Here is a 22,881-nt window from a genome sequence, read left to right on the forward strand (position 1 = left end):
CACTGCCTTCAAGTCTGGAGACAGAACAACTCTCTGAGCAGCCAGGGGAAACCTCATGTTAGGCATCAAGAGTACAAAGACTGCTGATGCACAAAATATTGAGGAATATCTGTCCGATAATGAACCCAGCATACGTGGCTGGGCATTAAGTGCTTTACTGACTAAAGAAACACAGTGCTGACTGTACCAGTGAGGCCTCCCTCCACAACACTCTAAAGAACCGTGATGCATGAGGCATGCAATACAGCTCTACCCACGAAAGCTACCTCCCCTTCCAGCTGAGCAGCAGTTGTGATAAGGACTCTGCTGAGTTTTCCCCTGTTCGGTTGCCGGGCCAGACAACGTCCCAGGCTGAGTATTCAGGGAGCGTGCACACACCAGCTTACTGACTTGATGGACAACTTCAACACTTCACTCATACAGGCTTCAAATCAGCCTCCGTTATCCCTATACCAAAGAAATCTACATCTTCAGAACTAAACATCAACTGCCCCATAGCACCGACACCAATCATCATGAAGTCCTTTCGAATGACTGGAAATGGTACATCACAAAAACTGCAGTCCAGTCACACTCACCAACATGCTTTTGACCAGAACCGCTTTATGACAGATGCCACAGCATCTGTCATGCACCATGTCATGACACAGCTAGAAAACAAGGACACTTATATCAGAATGTTGTTTCTGGATTTCAGTTCAGCATTCAACACTATTGTCCCACAGACCTTGGTGAACAAATTCCTACTCCTCGGTCTAAACACTGTGCATTTGGGTGTTGGACTTCCTGACCACCAGACCTCCAATAGTCAGGATGGACAGCCGTTCCTCCCTCCCCATCATTCTCAACATGAGTGACCCCATGCTGTGTGCTAAGCGCACAGTTGTACACTCTGCTCACACACAACTGTACGTAATCACATTGCCAAGTTCATTGATGACACAGAGTGGTGGGGCTCTTCACCAGCAATAATGAGATGGCCTACGGAGAGGAGGTGGAAGAACTCAAGGCCTGGTGCCAGGCAGAAAACTTTTTCCTCAATGTTAACAAGACGAAGGAGATTGTTATCGACTTCGGGAGAACTCACACCCAGCCTTCTTTACATTGGCAGCACAGCAGCGGAAACAACTTCAAACTTCTGGGAATGCATATCGCGCACAACCTCACATGGTCTCAGAACACATCCTACACAATCAGGAATGCTGACCAATGCCTTTACTCTCTGAGGAAGCTGAAGAGAGCTGGACTATGCACGTCTATACTTGTTAACCTTCTACAGATGTGCAATAGAGAGTATCCTAACGTGCTACTTCACTGCATGGTACGGAAGCTGCACTGCAGTAGTCAGGAAGTCTCTACCACGGGTGGTCAAAACTGCCCAAAGCGTCACTGGCACCAGCCTACCTGCCATCAAGGACATATGCACAGAAAGGTGCCGAGAAAAGTCCAGTAACATGGTGAATCTCACCAACTCTACTCATAACTGTTTGTCTCAGTCCCATCATGGAGGGGCTACATAGCATCACACCAGGACCACCAGACTCACGCAGTAAAGATAATCAACACCTCCATCCACTAATGCACCTCACCACATCCTCTCCCCTATCACTGCTTTAGCATTCTCTGTTAGTCACCTAATGTACAGATACTCTATGTGCGTACAATCAATCTACTGCATGTACTGTCTATAAGCTATCTTATGTATTTATATTTATTGTGTTTTTTTTATTATTGTGTTCTTTATCTTGTTTTTTTGTGTGCTGCATCAGATTGGAGTAACAATGTTCTGTTATACTTGTGTATTGGAAATGACATTAAACAATCTTGAATCTATCCATCTTTTTCATAATTTTTGTCTTGTACTGTACTGCTGCCACAAAATAACAAATTTCATGACATATGTCTGTGATAATAAACCTTATTCTGATGCCTTTCAAATGTAATTATACCTGCCTCTAGCACCTCCTATGGCAGCTTGTTCCACGTAATCACCATTTCTATGTGAAAACATTTCCCCCTCATAGCCCCTTTAAGCTTTTCCCTTTTTACCTTAAAGTTATAGATTTCCCCTGCCCTGGGAAAAACACTTTGTTTATTCATCTTGTCTTTGCCTCTGATGATTTTTCAATTTACACGCACTTTTCAATTCAGCAAGAATTTCATTGTGAACTCCATTCTAGATAGCTTGATCTCTTCATCTGTGCCACAGACAGCTGAAACCTGGGCAAACCTTTCTCTCTTCTCCTCACAGGTCATGTGTCCATGTTGCTTTCAGTCCCTGTCTCTAAATTATTCTCAAGAACACACAAAGTTCCAATGTTGGAGTTGGTGGCTGCAAGCTTCAGTTCAAGAAATGAGGTTAAAATTCAAGTTTATTTGTCATGTGTACATCGAAACATAACAGTGAAATGCATCATTTGTGTCACAACCAGCACACCTGAGGGTGTGCTGGAGGCAACCTGCAAGCATCGCCAACATAGCAGATTGTCAGAACATATCAAGCAATATTTGTGGTATTATTGTGTATACATTGATCCCATGAACATTACCTGACTTTTTAAAAAGTATTATTTCTGTTTTGCACTATTTTTAATTTAACTATTGGCCAAGTGGTTAAGGCATTGGACTAGCGACCTGAAGGTCGTGAGTTGGAGCCCCAGCCAAGGCAACGTGTTGTGTCCTTGAGCAAGGCACTTAATCCCACATTGCTCTGCGACGACACTGGTGTCAAGCTGTATAGGTCCTAATGCCCTTCCCTTGGACAACATTGGTATCGTGGAGAGGGGAGACTTGCAGCATGGGCAACTGCTGGTCTTCCATACAACCTGGCCCAGGCCTGCGCCCTGGAGAGTGAAGACTTTCCAGGCGCAGGTCCATTGTCTCGCAAGACTAATGGATGCCTTTATTCAATATACATAATATACTTAGAGTAATTGATTTACTTATTTTTTTCTTTCTATATATTCATGTACTGCTGCTGCTAAGTTAACAAATTTTATAACACATGCCAATGATAGTAAGCTTGATTCTAATTCTGATGTGTTATATGTACTGCATTGTGCACTTTGATCTGGGAGAATGTTGTTTCTTTTGGTTGTATACATATATATGGTTGAATGACAATAAACTTGAACTTGTAGTTCAGGACACATCAGGCTATGGAATAGGAAACACTAAAAAGTATTTAAGTTTAAAAAATTAAACTGTACAACCATACTTAACTGAGTCAAAATACCAGCTCTTCCTTCAGTTAGTCCTGATGAAGGGTCTCGGCCCGAAACGTCGACTGTACCTTTTCCTATAGATGCTGCCTGGCCTGCTGCGTTCACCAGCAACTTTGATACGTGTTGCAACCATATTTAACTTTTAGGAAGCCAATTGAAAACCTTACTGTGATCGCAGTAAAGGCAGACTGCATATTTTCAGTAACCAAACTTGCAATAAAAAGATTATTTAACATGAGAAAGTCTGCAGATGCTGGAAATATAGAGCAACAAACTCAAAATGCTAGAGGAACTCAGCAGGTCAGGCAGCATCTATGGAAATGAATCAACAGTCGATGTTTTGGACGAGACCCTTCTTCAAGACACAGAAGTTTTTTTTCCTGTCTAACATTTAGTGTAAGTATGTAACATCTGTGTTGCCTTCATAAAAGTAAGTACAATGAGCCCTAAATTAGTGGGTGTTGCTCATTTTCACCCGTGAACTCAGGAACTGGTAAAAGTGCTTCTTATCAACCTGCTTCATTTTGACTTTTGTAAAATCACATTTTATAAATCGATAGCAACACACACAAAATGTAGCATATGTGGCAATGAACTAACAGTCGATGATTTGGGCTGAGACCCTTCTTCAAGACTGAGAAGGAAAGGGGGAAGAGGCCAGAATGAAAAAGTGGGGAGGTAGGGTGAGGAGGCAAGTTGGGAGGTAATATATGAAGTCAGGTGGGTGCGAAAGGTCAAATGCTGGAAAAGAAGGAGAGGAGAGTGGACCATTGCAGAAAGGGAAGGAGGGGAGGACCCTCTCGGTTGACGTACTTCTTCACTTCCATAGATGCTACTTACCTGCTGAGTTCTTCTAGCATTTTTTGTGTATTGCTCTGGATTTCCAACATCCGCAGATTTTCTCGTCTATTGTCGTTGTTTTTTTTTAATATATAAATTGATGCTTTAATGGCATGGTTCATTTTTTACTTCAGCAAAATTTCAAAGTTCAAATGTCAACATAGACAGCACAGAGATTCATTTTCTCGCAGGCATACACTGCAGAACAGAGAAAGACTGGGAAGAAACCAATGTGCAAAAGAAGAGAATTTATGCAAATACAAATCATAAGTAAATATGTAATGAATGAACAAATAAATAAATAGATATACAGATAGATCGATAGATAGATTGCACTGAGAACCTGTGTTGTAGAGTCCTTGAGAGTGAATCCACATGCCGTGGAATCAGTTCAGGTTGTGGTGAGTGAAGTTATCCACACTGGTTCAGGAGCCTGATTGTTGAAGTGAATAATTGTTCTTGAACCTAGCAGTTTGGGACTACCTTTCTGATGGCGGCATCGAGAAGAGAACATGGATGGTGGCAGTCGTTGATGATAGACGCTGCTTTCCTATGGCAGCGCTCCTTGTAGAAATGTTCAATAGTGTTTTTCTATTTCAGAGGTAGAGAATGCTATGTCAACCTCCATTTAAAGTGTTTTTGGAAGATAAGTAATAAACTTTAAGTGCATGTTTGCGTTTCCTGGGATTACCTGCACCACTTAATCTAAATACAGTATAGCACAGTTGTTAAAATTAGTCAAAGTATTCTTTGTTAAAGCTACAGTTCTTTCCACAATGCCCTTCAACTCTTCAACACTTGACGTACCTGATGTATTTACAGAAAAAGGATTGTATTCAGATTGTTGTTGATGGTGACAGATGTATTAGGCAATGAGAACTTGGCCCAGCTGGAAGTGATAATGATTTATGTAAGTTTGACAATGTTGTAAGAACACCAGGCTGAGATCATACTGGAAATTGATATTTGTTGGAAGCTTGGTGATAGATATACAATACTGTGCTGTAGGAAGCATGGGAAGCTAGCGCCAAAGTTTTTATATAGAACATAGAAAATCTACAGCATATTATAGGCCCTTCAGACCACAATGTTGTGCCAACTATGTAACCTACTCTAGAAACTGCCTAGAGTTTCCCTACCGCATAGCCTTCTGTTTTTCTAAGCTCCATGTACCTATCTAAGAGTCTCTTAAAAGACCCTATTGTGGTCTGCCTCTACCACCTTCACTGGCTCATCCATGTACCCACCACTCTGTGTCTGAAGAACTTACCTCTGACATCAGCCATGTACCTTCTTCCAAGCACCTGAAATCTTTGTCCCTCGTGTTAACCATTTGAAAAAGCCTTTGGCTATCCACACAATTAGTGTATGGCTCATACACTGAAACAACGTTGATATTTTAAGAGGTTATAGTCATGCAGTATTGTGTCCTTATTTCATCTACTGCTGTGTTCATCAATGCCTTTAATGTTACCCACTCAGTAAAGATCTAACAGTTTTGGAGATGTTGCAAAAAGGGTTTGCAAACGTAATTCCAAGAACAAAAGGTTTATTTTATGTAGGAAAAATGGAAGTGTATAATAGGAGCAGAGGACACAGGAGCAAATTAGGCCACTTGGCCCATCAAGTCTGTTCAGCCATTTCATCATAGCCGATCCACTTTCTCTCTCAACCCCATTCTCCTGTCTTTTCCTCGTAACTTTTCAAGTCATGATTAATAAAGAATTTATTAACCTGCACCCTAAATACACCTAATGGCATGGCCACCACAGCTACCCATGGTAGTATGGTAGTGAATTCCACAGATTCACTGCCCGCAGGGTAAAGAAATTTCTGCTCATCTTTGTTATAAATGGTCATCCCTCTATTCTGAGGCTGTGCCCTCTGGTCCTAGACTCCCCCCACTCTGTTCAACATTTGATAGGTATCAATGAGATCTCTGCTCATTCTTCTGAATTCCTGTGAGTAGAGGCCCAGTGCCATCGAATGCTTCTCATAAGATAAACCTTTCATTCTCAGAATCATTCCCACGAACCTCCTCTGAACCCTTTCCAATGTCAACACATCCTTTATTAGATAAGGGGCCCAAAACTATATACAATACTCCAAACTAGGCCTCAGAGTGCCTTATAAAGCTTCAACATTACATCCTTGTTTTTATATCCTAACCCTCTTGAAATGAATGCTAACATTGCTTTTGTCTTCCTCACCACCAACTCAACCTGCAAGTTAACCTTTAGGGAATCCTACACGTGGACTTCCAAGTCCCCTTGCACCTTGGAATTTTGAATTTTCTCCCTGTTTAGAAAATACCCTATGCTTTTGTTTCTTCTACCAAAGTGCATGATCATACATTTCCCAACACTGTATTCCATTTACAATTTCTTTGCCCATTCTCCTGATCTGTCTCAGTCCTTCTGCAACCTCTCTGCTTTCTCAACACTGCCTGCCCCTGCACCTATCTTTGTATCATCCACAAACTTGGCTACAAAGCCATCATTCCATCATTGAAACCATTGACATATAACATAAAAAGGTGTGGTCTGAACACCAGCCTCTGCAGAACACCACTAGTACTTGGCAGTTAGCCAGAAAAGGCTTCCTTTATTTCCACCCTTTGCCTCCAGCTAATCAGCCAATGCCCTATCTATGCTGTTTTTAAAAAAAATTAATACCATGGGCTCTTATCTTGTTAAGCAGTCTCGCATGCAGCATCTTGTTAAGTGGCTTCTGAAAATCCAGGTACACAACATCCACCTATTCTTATTTGTCTATCCTACTTGTTATTTCCTCAAAGAATTCCAACAGATTTATCAGGCAAGATTTCCCCTTAAGGAAGCTATGCTGACTTTGACCTATTTTATCATGTGCATCCTTGTACCCTGAGACCTCATCCTTAACAATAAACTCCAACATCTTTCCTACCACTGAAGTCAGGCTAACTGGCCTATATGTTCCTTTCTTTTGCTTCTTTCCCTTTGTAAAGAGTGGAGTGACATTTGTAATTTTCTAGTCCTCAGGAACCACCCCAGAACCTTGTGATTTTTGAATGATCCTTACTAATGCCACCACAATCTGTTCAGCTCCCTCTTTCAGAACCCTGCTGTGCAGTCTATCTGATCCAGGTGACTTATCTACCTCAATTCCTGTCAGCTTCCAAGTACCTTCTCCGAATAATTGCAACTGCACTTAATCCTGCCTGCTGACATTCTCAAACTTCTGGCATACTGGTAGTATCTCCATAGTGAAGAATGATGCAAAATACTTCTTCCCTTTTTCTCCCATTTCCTTGTCCCCCAATACTTCTTTTCCAGCATCATTTTCCAGCAGTCTGATATCTACACTTTTACACTTTATACTGTACATCTGAAAAGAATCTTTTGGTATCTTCTTTGATGTTATTGACTAGCTTACCTTCATATATCATCTTTTCCCTCCTCATTGGTTTCTCAGTTTTATTCTGTTGTTTTTTTAAAAGTTTCCTGATCCGCTATTGCTTTATTATATTCCCTCACTTTTGCTTTCTGTTGTCTTTGACTTCTCTTGTCAGTCATGGTTGCATCATCCTGCCCTTAGAATACTACTTCTTCTTTGGGATGTGCCACTCCTGTGCCTTCCGAATTGTTCCCAGAAACTCCCGCTATTGCAGCTTTGTCGCCATTCCCACTAGAGTCTCCCTCCAATCAACTTTGGCCAGCTCCTCTCTCATGCCTCTATAATTCCCTTTACTCCAGTCTAATATTGGTACACCTGACTTTAGCTTCTCCCTCTCAAGTTTTCAGGTGTGTTCTATTATATTATGATCACTGACTCCTAGAAGTTCCTTGATCAAATCTGGTTCATTACACAACATATGTGCATGGGCTGTGTACCAGTGTCACCAGATATGCTACCAGAAGATAGCTTTAGATGGTAGCCACCTTCACTTTATCATGGCAGTTGCTTTGAACTCCTGTAGAATGAAAGCTTTATGACTGGAACCAGCCTTACCAGACTGGTTTGCTGCCATCTTCCTCATGCCAGCTAGATTTTTGAGAGAATGAAATTCTTCTTAGTTCTTTCACTGCGCACAGTTGACTAGCAGAGTGATACTGTCATGTGCTGGAAGTCAGTATTGATTTTCCTCTTAAGAATATTTATAATCCTAGTCAAATGTCTGTTCATTGGTTTCCAGCAAGATAGAATGACATTTTTTAAATTGTTCTGTAGACAGTGCTTTGCTTGCTCTGCTCTCAGGTACAGCAGTGGCAGACTTCTGTGGAGATGTCCTTATTGATGTACAGAATCCTTACTTACTTATCTCACTGAAGATCAGGAAAGAGAACCCCTTGCTAAATATCCTGGTCGGATTAACTCTCCTATTTCTCTCTTCCTTTTCCCAATCCTGCTCCTCTCCCTACTTCTCCACAGCAGCTCATTCTGCTTTGTCTGTGTTCATTCTCACAGTTGTGAATGTAACTGTGGATGGTAGAGTCTCATTGCATGTGGATTTTTGATGACAGTCACATGGCATCTGCAAGTTTTAGATGGAGATTGAGTATTTGTGAACAAACAACATCACCAACATGGTTTCTGTTAGTATTTTTTTGTTAAATGTACAACCATCATGGAACATAAAGTAGTGTTGAAGAAGGAGCAGACAATGATCTTGGTTTTTTAATATAAATGAAACTTTGAAGTTACATTTGAAATCTGAGCTGATAATGAAGCCAGAAGTATCTGAGGATAGGCTGAAGCTTTGGATGAACCAAAGTTAGAAACTTCAAGTAATTCGGGTTTAGTTAAATTCACTACTAGCTTCAAGTACAAAATCTGTGTTTTTTGGTACATGTACCAAGATACAGTGAAAAGCTTGCCTTGCATTCAATTTATACAGATCAAATCATTACACGTTGAGCTCAAATAAGGTAACGCAATAATTTTGCAGAACAAAGTGTAAAATTGACTGAAAGAGTACAATGTAAGTAAACAATTAAGTGGAAGACTATAAGAAAGTAGACTGAGAGGCTAATAGTCTATCTTACCATATAAGAGATCCGTTAAAGTGTCTGATCACAGTGGGATAGTGTCATAAGGAGGTGGCTAGGAATGGACCCAAATGCAAGACACAGACACTGAAGTACTAGGGACAGGACTAGGATACAGGGCGAGGGCAAGGACATGGACATGAAAACCAGGAACCCGGAACAGGACTGGACAAGAGGGCTAGGAGCCCGGGCTTGGATTCCGAGCCAGAGACTGGACAAGGACACAGTACCTGGGTCTTGCCTCTGGCTCGGACCCCAGAACTAGGACGAGGCTTGGCTGGCAGGCAGGACGAGGCTGGAGTCTTGAGGCTAGAGACTAGAGGCAAGGCTTGGCAGGAGGCAGGAGACTAGAGTCTTCAGGCTAGAGGCTAGAGACTTGAGGCGAGGCTTGGCAGGAGGCAGGAGGCTGGAGTTCAGGCTAGAGGCTAGAGACTTGAGGCGAGGCTTGGCAGGAGGCAGGAGGCTGGAGTTCAGGCTAGAGGCTAGAGACTTGAGGCGAGGCTTGGCAGGAGGCAGGAGGCTGGAGGCTTGAGACGAGGCTTGGCAGGAGGCTGGAGACTTGAGGCGAGGCTTGGCAGGAGGATGGAGACTAGAGGCGAGGCTTGGCAGGAGGCTGGAGACTTAAGGCGAGGCTTGGCAGAAGGCAGGAGGCTGGAGTCTTCAGGCTTGAGGCTAGAGACTTGAGGCGAGGCTTGGCAGGAGGCAGGAGGCTGGAGTTCAGGCTAGAGGCTAGAGACTTGAGGCGAGGCTTGGCAGGAGGCTGGAGGCTTGAGACGAGGCTTGGCAGGAGGCTGGAGACTTGAGGCGAGGCTTGGCAGGAGGATGGAGACTAGAGGTGAGGCTTGGCAGGAGGCTGGAGTCCTCACCTGGGCAGGGCGCGGATCACCAACCGACGGAGGCAAGGGACAGGAAGGGACAGAACCAACCGTAGATAATGGCAACATGGCCTGACTTACCCGATAGAGGCTAGGGACAGGAAGGGACAGAACCAGCCGCAGGGTAATGGCAAGACAGCCTGACTTACCCGGCGGAGGCAAGGGACAGGAATGGAGCTAGGTACCGGGTGGCTCCAGGACAAGACTGAAGGCGAGATGAGGCGAGAGTTACCAGCAAGACCAGGCAAGGCTTCAGGCAATGCAAGACGAACCGAAAACTTCAGGCGAGGCGAGAGTAACCGGCAAGGCTAGGCAAGGTTTCAGACCAGGAAACAGAAAGCAGGGGAAAGGATACAAGGAGTAAGGACAAGAATAATCCAGCAGCCATGCCTGGTCTCTGAAGGTATTTATGCAGCCAGCCCCAACGAGCATCAGATGCCTCAATTAGAGCTCAACAAGAACAGAAACAGGGTAGACAGGAAAACCTGGAGCAAGGGTTGATGGACTGGACTGTGAACCGGAATATGGACTTCACGGACCGGACCATGACAGATAGAAGTTGTCTTTCAGGCTGGTGATACATGCTTTTCAGGATTTTATAACTTCTGTCCATTGGGATTGCGGAGAACAATGTATGGTGCGGCTGGGATCTTTGATTATGCTGGCTGCTTAATGTTGCTTTCTGTGGAATCTTCCTGTAGAGATTCAGTCCATAAGTCTGGGAATTCAAATTTGCTTGACCGTATAGATAGCTTCAACTTAAGTTGTTACTTTTCTACTTCAGTTAAACATTTGAAGAGATTTTAAAGGATTTCTTCATGTAGTAGAATCTATATATTTTCCAAAATTGGCTCATTGGGAGTATTGAAGAAATATTGCCATTTTAAAATTTGATGGTCTAGTTAGAACAAAAATTACTTATAAATCTTTGAAATAATTTTCAAATGAATTTTTGAAGCTTTATTCAATGACATATTTACGTTTTTTGTTAAAAATGTTTCTCAGTTTGCGACATCAGCATGGTTGATTCATCACCCATTATACCTTAATCTTGGTGATTGGGGTAAAAAGATGCCCTAACCTCTAATTCTGATTTTGCACTTTGCACTCACATCAAGCAACGCTGTGCAGAAGGGCTACAACCATTTTAAATGTACCTCTCCTGCTCTTTTATATGAAGGACTTTATTATTAACATATTGGGTGGTGGGGATGCAGATACATCTCTACCAAAGAAGGTACGAGGCACTCTTTCCCTCCACTAGCCTGCACCCTTGGGCAAGGTGTAGCACCTGCTTAGCCCCTCCATGATCAGGGTCATGTGAAGCCATGGGAGCAGGTGGTGAATGGTCATATGAGCAGATGGTGCATATCACAAGTCCTGGTTATGTGACCACTGACACCAAGCAGGCCATCTCTGAAGAGTATTGATAATGGCTGCAGTTACCCATTGTAGAGACACTGCCCAGAAAACGGCAATGCAAACCACTTCTGTAGAAAAAATTTCCAAGAACAATCTTGATCAAGACCATGATCGCCCATGTCATAAGGTACAGCACATAATGAATGAATTATAGGCATACATTAGTCTCGTGAGACCATGGATTTGTGCCTTGGAAGGTTTCCAGAGCGCAGACATGGGCAGGGTTGTATGGAAGACAGGCAGTTGCCCATGCTGCAAGTCTCCTCTCTCCATGTCACCAATGTTGTTTAAGGGAAGGGCACTAGGGCTGATACAGCTTGGCACTGGTGTCGTCGCAGAGTAATGTGTGGTTAAGTGCCTTGCTCAAGGACACAACACGCTGCCTCAGCTGAGGCTCAAACTAGTGACCTTCAGATCTCTAGACCGACGCCTTAACCACCTGGCCACGTGCCAACACAATGAATGAATTAATTAACATATAATATTGTGAGGATTTACAAAATCTTAAAACTGAAGATTGTACCTCTCTTTATGCCAGTTTTGCATTGATCCAAATGATTTTGAAAGGAAAGTGCTGCAAAGGGTTTATTCAAGAGTGATGCTGATAATTTGACTTCCTACTGCCCTGAACCATTAATTGGACTTTGTATGAAATATGAAAGAACTCCAAACCACTATAAGGCGAAATGAAAAAATCCATTAGTAGGCCAAAATAAAAGTATTGATTTTTAACAGCACATTCATGTGGGATTCTTCCTTGTATTAAGATTTAACTTACCTTTCAAGAGAACATTTTTTCGATATCAGAACACAAATGACTCACATAGAAAAGAGTCATAGTTAAACATTTATAGGAACAGCCGCACATCACTGTCAAATATCCATCTGCCATCTGTCAATACACTGTAAACTTGGTAATCTGTAGCTTTATATCTCACACCAGGTTTTCTTATTAGGAAATATAATTTCCTCAGATTTTTATGCAACCTATCATGAGCCATCACTCACAGTTGTCTTTGAAAATTTCCCCCTTACTTCTTGCAGAGAGGAGGTGCAGAAACCATCTGAATGGTGCAATAACCATAATTCTGGAGAAAGGGCTCTTCTAAATCTGTTCTACTACAGTGGTCCCACCGTGGATGGATGGCACGCCTTGACTGGCCAGAAGCCGTGGAACCCGCCCAGAACTCCCAAGTCTCGGAGTCGGGACTTGGCCATCATTTCTGACTCGAGACATCGGATCGGCGCGGGGAGCTCCTGTAGTAGAACAGATTTAGAAGAGCCCTTTCTCCAGAATTATGGTTATTGCACGATTCAGACGGTTTCTGCACCTCCTCTCTGTATGCTGTTTCGTTGTTACTTGTAAGTAATCTGGTCACTGCGGTGTCACCTGCAGATTTGATGATGGAATTGGTGGCATAGGTAGGGGCACAGTTATGGGTGAAAAGATTGTAAAGAGTTGGCTCAGTACACATCCCTGCAGTGCTCCAGTGTTCGGGGTCAGGGAGGTTGATGTGTAATTGCCTAGTCTTACTGTATGGGTGTGATTGGTAACAAAGTCTAGAATCCAGTTGTGAGTTGAGGTATTGAGTCCCACATTGAGTAGTTTAACAGTCAACTTGTTGGGGAGTAAGGTGTAGAAGGCAGAACTGTGGTCGATAAAAAAACATTCTGGTGAAGGTGATAAGGAACTATATTTGTACCAAAGCACCTTTAAGTTATCTCTGAATATAGTAATCAATGTTTCAACTTCTCCAGATTATAATTAAATAAAATTTTAAAAATCTCTCAAATTAATTTTTTATTATATGCAAAATGAATAAGAGGGGACACCTTATTTCTACTTTGAACGGCACAATAAGATAAATATTACCATTAAAAATCACAATAAAACAGTCTTTGACAAAAGCTGTGTGCTATTAAATCTCAATATCTCAAGGTTATTTTTTTTACCAAATATCAATTCATATTGTGATCACTTGACTGTTAGTATTTTATGTTTACCCATTTTAAATGGGCAGTATTGGAGTCTCAACAGGTGACATAAAGACCATTTACCTCAGAATCACACTGGTATATTGTGCTGTTTCTGCATTAAATTCCTTTGAAGAAAACAAAACATTGTCAGTGCAATAATTGCTCTAATTCTGTGTGGTTTTAGTAAATAAAATAATTGCATCACACAAACTGATGAGAAAATGCTGATTAGCAGTATATTCCTCAACATACTAAGAGGAGACAAGAAAGAGATCAGGCTTTGACAATGAAAATGGCATTAAGTCAAAAATAATTGCAGGGTAGGAGTAATAAATTTGAAATATACCTGGAGGTTTAAAAATGTTTCATTATATTGTTTCTTTATTATACTTAAAATTTCCTCAGCTGTTAAAAGCTTTCCTTCAACTATTGAGTCTAATTAAAGAAATTAATTTTTGCAGCTTACCAACTTCAAAGTTGTCCTGACCCCCGCCCATTTCGAAACGGTTTTGTTATCGGATATGACTTATCAGTAGGACGGACCATCTCGTTTGAGTGCCTCCAAGGTTATACACTAATTGGGGAGCCAGCACTCACTTGTCTTCACGGTATAAGTCGGAACTGGAACTACCCAATACCTAGATGTGAAGGTATGTATCTTGAATGTAAGTATATATGTATGAAGATGTGAAGTTGTTTGTGATCTGCTTTTGTTACCGGTGCTTAACGTGTACATGATTGTGCTTCTATTTTTTAACTACTTCTTTTACTCATAATTGAGATTCTCCACTGTTTGACTTTCCAAACAAATCGAAATTGAACACAATATCTGAGGTCCTTAAAATTGGAACAGTCTCTATTTTCCTTGAACTGATACCTGGCTTCCAACTATTTGCTACCGCTGAAATTGTTTGCCTTTTCTTTTAAATATTGTCCTATTTTTAACTTAAAGATATTAGTTTCCTTTCAGAGTGACTAATTCTGATTAAATTCACACTTCCAGGCAGAAAATAGAGGAAACTTAAAAGAATAGCACTTCACATATTTTCAAAATGACTGCTGATAATCTTTTGTCGATGTTAATATTGTTTCATTCTAAGGGACCTCTAAGAGGCCACCTTCAGAGTAAGAACAACCTTATTCAGTAGTGTTAACTACGTGTAAAAATCTGCCAGTTTTATTTTGAGATGTATGCTCAGACAATATTCATAATAGGCTAGTTCTTGTCAAGAACTGCTAACAGATCAATGCAAAGCTGTCAGTATTTCCTTGAATAAGATCCAGCATGGGTTCATAAACAAGGATGTCTGAAGCATGGTGGTAGTTCTTTCTGGGTGATTTCCTGACAGTTGCAAAGCTAGCCTCAAGTATAACGTAGCAACTTAACACTGGGGAGTACACTTGGTCAGAATCAGAATCGGGTTTTAATATCATTGGCATATGTTGTGAAATTTGTTGTTATGCAGGACAGAAAAAAGCTGTAAATTACAGTCAGAAGTATATATATATTTTTTAAAGTTAAATTAAATAGGTAGTGCAAAAAGAGAAACAAAAAGTGGTGAGGTAGTGTTCATGGGTTCAATATCCATTCAGAAATCTGATGGCAGAGGGGAGGAAGCTGTTCCTGAATCATTAAATGTGTGCCTTTAGGCTCCAGTATCTCCTCCCTGATGGTAGCAATGAGAAGAGGGTATGTTCCGGGTCATGGGGGGGTCCTTTATGATGAATGCTGTCATTTTGAGGCATACATTAGTGGAGGAGAACTGCTGAAAGAGATTAAGATTATTATTATTATTATTATTATTATTTTCAATTATATCTGCACTGAGTTTACTTAGATGTCTTTAATTAACTTATTCCTCTTTAGTAGTGTTTTTAAAATTTATAAGTTTGGAAGGTTTTTGTACCTTTCTGAATGACTGAAATAGTCACAGATTTGACAACTTTGAGAGGCAGCTCAATTAGGTTATGAAGTTCTCAAGAAGTTCAGTCAACTGGTCTTTGCTGACCGAAAATGCGAATGCAAACTAATCTCATCCTTCTGCATTCGGTCCACATCCCTCCAATGTTTTAGAACCGTAAACACGAGAGATTCTGCAGATTGTGGAAATCTAGCATTCTGTGTGTGTAGCTCTAGTGTTTTAAAAAGTTGTAATTGTGCCTGAATCTAACATCTTCTCTCACAGCCTGTCCCATGCCCCTATCAAGTTCTGTCTGAAAAAAACTTGTCCTTTAGATCATAAGCACAAGCAGATGCTGGAAATCTAGGGTAACGCACACAAAATGCTAGAGGAACTCAGCAAGCTGGGCAACATCTATGGAGTGGAATAAAGGGTCAACGTTTCAGACCAAGATTATTCATCAGCGCTGATAAAGGGCCTCAGGTCGAAATGTCAACTGTTTATTCCTCTCCATAGATGCTGTCTGACCTTCTGAGTTCCTCCAGCATTTTGGATTTCCTTCAATTCTTTCCCCTAAACTAAAAGGTGGACTCTTCTACCCTGGGGACAAGACTGTGACCATCTGCTATGTTGATACCCCTTTGAGATCACTCCTCAGCCTCCTCCATTCCAGAAAAAGCAGTTTCTGTCTTCAGTTTCCCCATATAACTCAAGCCTTTCATGCCTGTCAAGTTTTTAATGATCTTTTTTGTCTCTCCTCAACTATAAGCAGCCCTGGGCCACACAGGGGACTGCACTGGCTCCCTTCCTGTTTACCCTGGTACCTCGGACTTTAGATACCACCCTGAGTCATGCCATCTTCAGAATTTCTCTGATGACTCATCAATAATTGGGTGTATAAAGGGAGATTGGGAGGATGAATACAGGGCCTTGGTGGAGGACTTTGTCAAATGATGCAAGGTGAATCATCTGCAGCTCAACATCAGTTAGACAAAGGAGATGGTGATGGACTTTTGGAAGAGTAAGCCTGCACTGCTCCCTGATATTATTGTATTGATGGTGAGGACATGGATGTGGTGAGGACCTACAAGTACCTGGGGGAGCGCCTGGATGACAGACTTGAGTGGAGCACTAACACAGTGGCTGTGTACAAGAAAGGCCAGAATCGCCTCTACTTCCTGAGAAGACTGAGGTCCTTCAGAGTGTGCAGGCCCCTCCTTCACATGTTCTACTAGTTTGTTGTCGCCAGTACAATCTTCTATGCGGTGGTGTGCTGGGGCAATAAACTGATTAGAAAGGCTGGCTCTGTTATAGGAGTCTAACTGGAGTCTTTGGTGGAACAAAGGACCCTACAGAAAGTCCTGGCAATTCTAGACAATGTTTCTCCCCTTCTGTGTGCCACCTTGGCTGAACAGAGGAGCACTTTTAGTAATAGACTAAGACAATTGCGATTTTCCAAAGAGTGCTATATGAGGTCATTCTTACCCTTGGCCATTATGCTCTATAATGAGTCAGCTATAGCCGGGAAAGTGATGGTCCCATCCTGTTAGACTGTTTGAGGTAACTTATTTTTTATTCTTTCTTTCTTCTCTTCTAACATTTTGTATAATTGTATATCTGAGCACTTGTAATGCTACTCTGACACTACAATTTCCTTTGGGATCACTAAAGTACATATCTGTCTATCTTAATCATAGCAGGGATTCTACAGATGTGTTAAGAGTAAACTGACAGCAAGGGACAAAATTGGTCCTCCAGAAGATCAGAATGGTAATCCTTGAGTGGAGCCAAAAGAGATGGAGAGGAGCTTAAATGAAGTTTTTGCATCTGTATTTACTCAGGAGACGGACTCAGAGTATAGAAGTGAGACGAAGTGGCATCAACTTATGGACCCTATGCAGATTACAGAGGAGGGGGTGTTTGCTGTCCTGAGGCAAATCAGGGTGGATAATTCCCCAGGGTCTGACATGGTTTTCCCTCAGATCCTGCAGGAAGCAAGGGCAGAAGTTGCCAGGGCTCTGGCAGAGATACTTAAATCATCCTTAGCAACAGGTGAGGTACTAGGGGATTGGACGACAGTGAACATTGTTCCCCTGTTCAAGAAAAGCTCTCAAACTAAACCAGGAAACTATTGGCTGCTGAGCCTGACATCAGGAGTGGGAAAGTTACTGGAAGGTATTCTCGCGGACCAGATCTATAAATATTTGGATAGACATGGACTGATTAAGGATAGTCAGCATGCTTTCATAACTTGCAGCGGGATCTGGACTAGCTGGAAAAATGGGCTGAAAAACGTCAAATAATTTAATGGAGACAAATGCGAGGTGTTGCACTTCAGTAGGACCGACCAGGGTAGGTCTGACACAGTGAACGGTAGGGCACTGAGGAATGTGATAGAACAAAGAGGTCATGGGATGCAGGTCCAGAATTCATTGAAAGTGGTGTCAAAGGTAGATAAGGTCATTAAGAAAGCTTTTGATGCACTGATATTCAGAAATCGAAGCATTGAGTACAGAAGATGGGATGTTATGTTGAAGTTGTGTAAGACATTGCTGAGGTCTAATTTAAGTATTGTGTGTAGCTTTGGTCACCTACCAACAGGAAAGATGTAAATAAAGTTGAAAGAGTACAGAAAAATTTACAAAAATTTTACTGGGTTTGGAGGACCTGAATTAAAAGGAAAGAGTGAGTAGGTGAGGACTTTATTGCTTGCAACATAGAAGACTGAGAGGAGATTAGATGGAGGTATGCAAAATTATGAGGGTTATAGATAGTTTAAGTGCAAGTAGGCTTTTTTCATTGAAGTTGGGTGGGTCATGGGTTAAGGGTGAAAGGTGAAAGTTTAAGGGAATCATGAGGAGAAACTTCTTCAGTCAGAGGGTTATAAGAGTGTGAAATGAGCTGCCAGCTCAAGAGGTGCATCTGAGGTCAATTTCAACGTTTAAGAGCAGCTTGGATAGGCATATGGACAGTAGGGGCATGGAGGCCTATGGTCCAAGTGCAGGTCGATGGGAGCAGGCCGTTTTAATGGTTTGGCGGGAACTAGATGAGCTGAAGGGCCTTTCTATGTGCTGTACTTTTCTATGACTCTATGTATATGGATGGGAGGGGTAAGGAGGGCTAAGGTTCAAATGAGAGTTGTTAGGACTAGGCAAAATAATAGTCCGCACAGGCTAGATGGGCCAAAGGGTCTGTGTCTGTGCTATGGTGCTCTATGACTCTATTGCATGGAGGGGAGGAGTGTGGAAGGCTCCAGTCCTCTAGTACTTCACTCATAGCTAACGATGAAATATATATCTCTGTCAGGGCCTCAGCTATTTCTTCCCGAGCTTCAGAGTCCAGGGATATTCTTAGTCAGGCTCTGGGGATTTATCCACTTATGTGCACTTCATGGCCTCCTCATTTGTATTTTTTTGATATTTATTGATATTTTTCTAGACGACATTGTTCTCTTCCCTGAAGTCACCAGCTTTCATGTCTTCTGCGCAATGAATAGAGATGAGAACTATTCATTTAATATCTGACTCATCTGCCATGGCTCCACATATAGATGATCACACTAATCCTTAATGGGGCCTATTCTCTTCCCAGATATTCTTTTGTTCTTAATGTGATTTCAGAATCTTTTAGGCTTCTTTTTTAATTTACCTGCCACAAATGTTTCATATCTCCTCTTTGCTTGCCTAATTTCCTCCTTGAGTGCAGTCCTAGGAGATTTGCTCGATCTCAGCAGCCTGCACTTAACATAAGCCTCCTTTATCTGAGTAAATTTTCTTTATCCTTCGTTAACCAAGGCTCCTTAATCCCACCAGCCTTGCTCCTCACTCTAATGGGAACATGCTGGCTCTGAACACCCCTTGCCTCACTTTTTAGAACCTCCCACTTGCCAGAATCCTTGGTCAATGAACTTTTCTCTGGATTTGGTCCTGCTGTGAATTCCATACGTGACGGGATTCACAAGCAGAAAAGTGCTGCAACCACATAGGGCTCCACCACAGGGGCTCGATGCCAGGACTTTGAGCAAATGATCCACTCTAAGTACGTGTGATCTCTCTGCTTTGGCTGGCAATTAGTGCAGGCAGTGTGTTGATGGTCCTAAAGTGCGGGCCATAAATATTGAAGCTACAGTATTCTACAATAAAGTCAGTTTTTCAGATTGGTCTATAAGTATTACATTTTAAACTGAAAATAGATACGTCTTCAATAATGATGGCTTGCTGAATAAAGGTATACCAATCTAGAGCTAAAGCACTAAAGACTTAATACTCGATTTCAAAGCACTGATTGATTTTACAACTCAAGTTCCCAATATTACTTACTACAACTCAAGTTCCCCACTTTATTTGTTACTTAGTTATCTTTGATTACTATTTCTTTTTCTTTATATATTTGCACAATTTGTTGTCTTTGCATATTGGTTGTTTGTCCCTCTTTTTATATAGTTTTTTACTGATTCTATTGTGTTTCTTTGAATTTACTGCGGATACAATAGAATCTTTTAAGAGTCTCTTGGATAGGTACATGGAGCTTAGAAGAATAGAGGGCTATGCGCTAGGGAAATTCTAGGCAGTTTCTAGAGTAGGTTACATGGTTGGCACAAGATTGTGGGCCAAAGGGCCTGTAATGTGCTCTAGATTTCTATGTTCTATGAATGCCCACAAGAAAATGATTCTCAGGATAGTAGGTGCTGACATATGTGTACTTTGATAATAAATTTAGGTGAATATTAATGGGTAGTGGGGTCTCTACCAGTGGAGGTGTAAGGCGTTCCTTCCCTCCACTAGCCTGCAGGTCACCCTTGGGCAAGGTGTAGCCCTTGCTTAGCCCCCCCCAATCAGGGTCACATGAAGCCATAGGAGCGGGTGGTGTTTGGTTGTATGAGCAGCTGATGCACATCACAAGTCCTGGTTATGCGACCAGGCAGACATTCTGAAGAGTATCGATAATGGCTGGGATCACCTGTCTTGTAAAGACACTGACCAGAAGAAGGTAGTGGCAAACCACTTCAGCAGAAAAATTTGCCAAGTACAATCATGCTCGTGGATAGGACCATGATCGTCTATGTCATATAACAAGGAACATGATGATGATGATGATGATGAGTATCAGAAGTGTCATTCATCAGTGAAGTAACAATATTGACAGGATTGGTATTAGTGTTGGTCAAAGCTTTACACATCCTTGCTGATATTAGGTATTTGGCTTTCAGATGGTTCCACAGATTTATAAGAAGTTTGCAGGTTCTCCCTGTGATCGTGTTGCTTTCCTCCGAATGCTCCAGTTTCCACCCACGTTGCAAAGGTATACAGTAAGGATTAGGATTATCAAATTGCAGACGTGGTATGATGGTGCTGGAAGCATGGTGACACACGTGGGCTGCCCCAGCACAATCCTCTGACTGTGACGCAAACAACACATTTCACTGTATGTTGTGATGTTGCAATGTACATGTAACAAACAAAGCTGATCTTTAGACAAGAGCGTGCCAAATGACATGAGATGCAACACTGTTGGACATGCCCAGCAGGTCAGACTGGGCTAATGGGGTTGGGGGGGTGGGAGGTGGGGGGGCGGGGGGTGTGAGAGAGAGAGAGAGAGAGAAAAGAGAAAAGAGAAAAGACTGAACCAATATTACAGATGGTTGATTTACAGTAGAAATGGCCAGATCTGGTACAGATAAAGAAAGCAAATTGTTGAATTTGATATCAAATCCGGTCAACTTCCTTGTGCCTAGATGGATCATGTGGTGTAGTTCATTAATGACGCTTGCATTGGACCTCATTACAACAGTGTGCGAGACCACAGACAGATCAGAGAACCTATGGGGGTGATACAGAGACTCAAAGTGGCAATAATAGGAAACTCAGGGTCATCCCTGTGGACTGAACACAGATATTCTGAAAAATCATCAAACAATCAGAATTTGGCTTCTCCAAATTGGAAGAGAGTACAGTATGCTATGGGCACCAAATGCAATACACCAGATGAGAAGAAGTGCAAATGAATCACAGATTTACCTGGAAGATCTGTTGAGGTCCATAGATGGTGAGATAAGGGACAGTTGTTGCATCTCCCATGGCAACTTCTGTATCTGCTCTGTCCAAGAGGAAGAGTAACACCAGAAGTAACTTGCATGACTTTCTATGGAAAGAGGTTTCCATCTTTCCTAAAGTCACTTATATTTAACTTCATATCTATCAATTCTCAATCGGAGGCTCAAACTAACAGGAAGTTGCATCATAATTTAATCAAATTTTTAGGTGATAAAGTCCCATTAAAAGTAATTAAGTTTGAATTTTAAACTGGTAACTTAATAAGTGCTTGCTGTAAAGTTGAAGATTTAGCTTTATGATGTTGTCGTTTAAAGTTAAATTGGATAGATATATGGGCAGGAAAGGAATGGAGGGTTATAGGCTGAGTGCAGGTCGGTGGGACTAGGTGAGAGTAAGAGTTCGGCACGGCCTAGAAGGGTTGAGATGGCCTGTTTCCCATGCTGTAACTGTTATGTGGTTATATTTGTCACATGCACATCAAAACATTGAATCATACAGTGAAATGTGTTGTTTGCACCAACAACCATCACAGTCTGAGGATGTGCTGAGGGCAGTCCACAAGTATTATGCTTCCGGTGCCAACATAGCATACCAACAATTTACAAATCCTAACTAATCTGTTTGTCCTTGTAATGTGGGAGGAAACCCATACAATCACAGGAAGAACGCGCAAAATCTTTACCAACAAGATTACAGTCCATTGTCACTTAGGTTTCAATAGGTACATTTAATGTCAGAGGAATGTATACAATATACATCCTGAAATTCGTTTTCTTTGCAGGCATCCACAAAAACAGAGGAGTGCCCCAAAGAATGAAAGACAGTTAAAACATTAGAACCACAAAGCCCCCCCCCAGAACTCCCCCTCCCATGCACAAGAAGCAGCAAGGCAACGACTCTCCCACCCCCACCAGCAAAAAAGCATCCGCATCTTCCACTGAGCACTCAAGCGTGCAGCAAAAAGTCAATAAAGACACAAACTTGCAGTACTCCAAAAACTACTCATTCACCGGATAAGAGATACCCCCGTCTCACAGCGAGAGGGGAGACATAACAAATAACTCACTGATTGACGATGTTAAAAGTCTGTGTCATCGCTTTTACCGTGCTCTGCGCCTGAAGAGTCAGCACCAAAAAGGCTCGGCTCTCCGGACACACAACCCCCAGCAACTAACCCGCTGGTCCCGATGTTCCATGTTCTCCTGCAATGTGTCAGTCAGGGGCACCGGCCTAGAATCAGCACGTTCCCAGAGCCACAGCATCCCGGAAACCTGAAGCCACACTCGTCTTCCAGGCCGTGTCTTTGAAATAGCAACAAGGGGCCGGTCGTGAGGCCCTGACAGTGGGTCCCATTCCCGCAATGAACTGAAGTCAGAGTGTAATTCCAGATCAAGGTCTTTAAAAGAACCCCCCACACCCTGAAAAGGAAAAAAAGAGATATCAAAGATGGAAATAAAGCTGTTTCCGAAGATGCAAGCAAAGGAATCTCCGTTTAGCGCCATCTTAACTTCGCCCTGATTTTAGTATTATGATTGATACCTTGAAATCTATTTGAAAAAAAT

The 22,881-nt window shown here is 42.0% G+C and overlaps 1 protein-coding gene across 1 annotated transcript in view; it reads left to right on the forward strand.

Moving 5' to 3' along the window:
• csmd3b (CUB and Sushi multiple domains 3b) overlaps positions 1–22,881 on the forward strand; it is a 2,134,893-nt gene that overhangs the window by 1,922,623 nt on the left and 189,389 nt on the right. The window contains exon 42 of the mRNA XM_072277417.1: positions 13,827–14,015. Within this exon, the coding sequence (XP_072133518.1) occupies positions 13,827–14,015 (189 nt within the window). The remainder of the gene's footprint in view (positions 1–13,826; positions 14,016–22,881) is intronic.

This window comes from Mobula birostris, chromosome 1, assembly GCF_030028105.1.
Source record: "Mobula birostris isolate sMobBir1 chromosome 1, sMobBir1.hap1, whole genome shotgun sequence".
In the NCBI taxonomy this organism is placed as follows: domain Eukaryota; kingdom Metazoa; phylum Chordata; class Chondrichthyes; order Myliobatiformes; family Myliobatidae; genus Mobula; species Mobula birostris.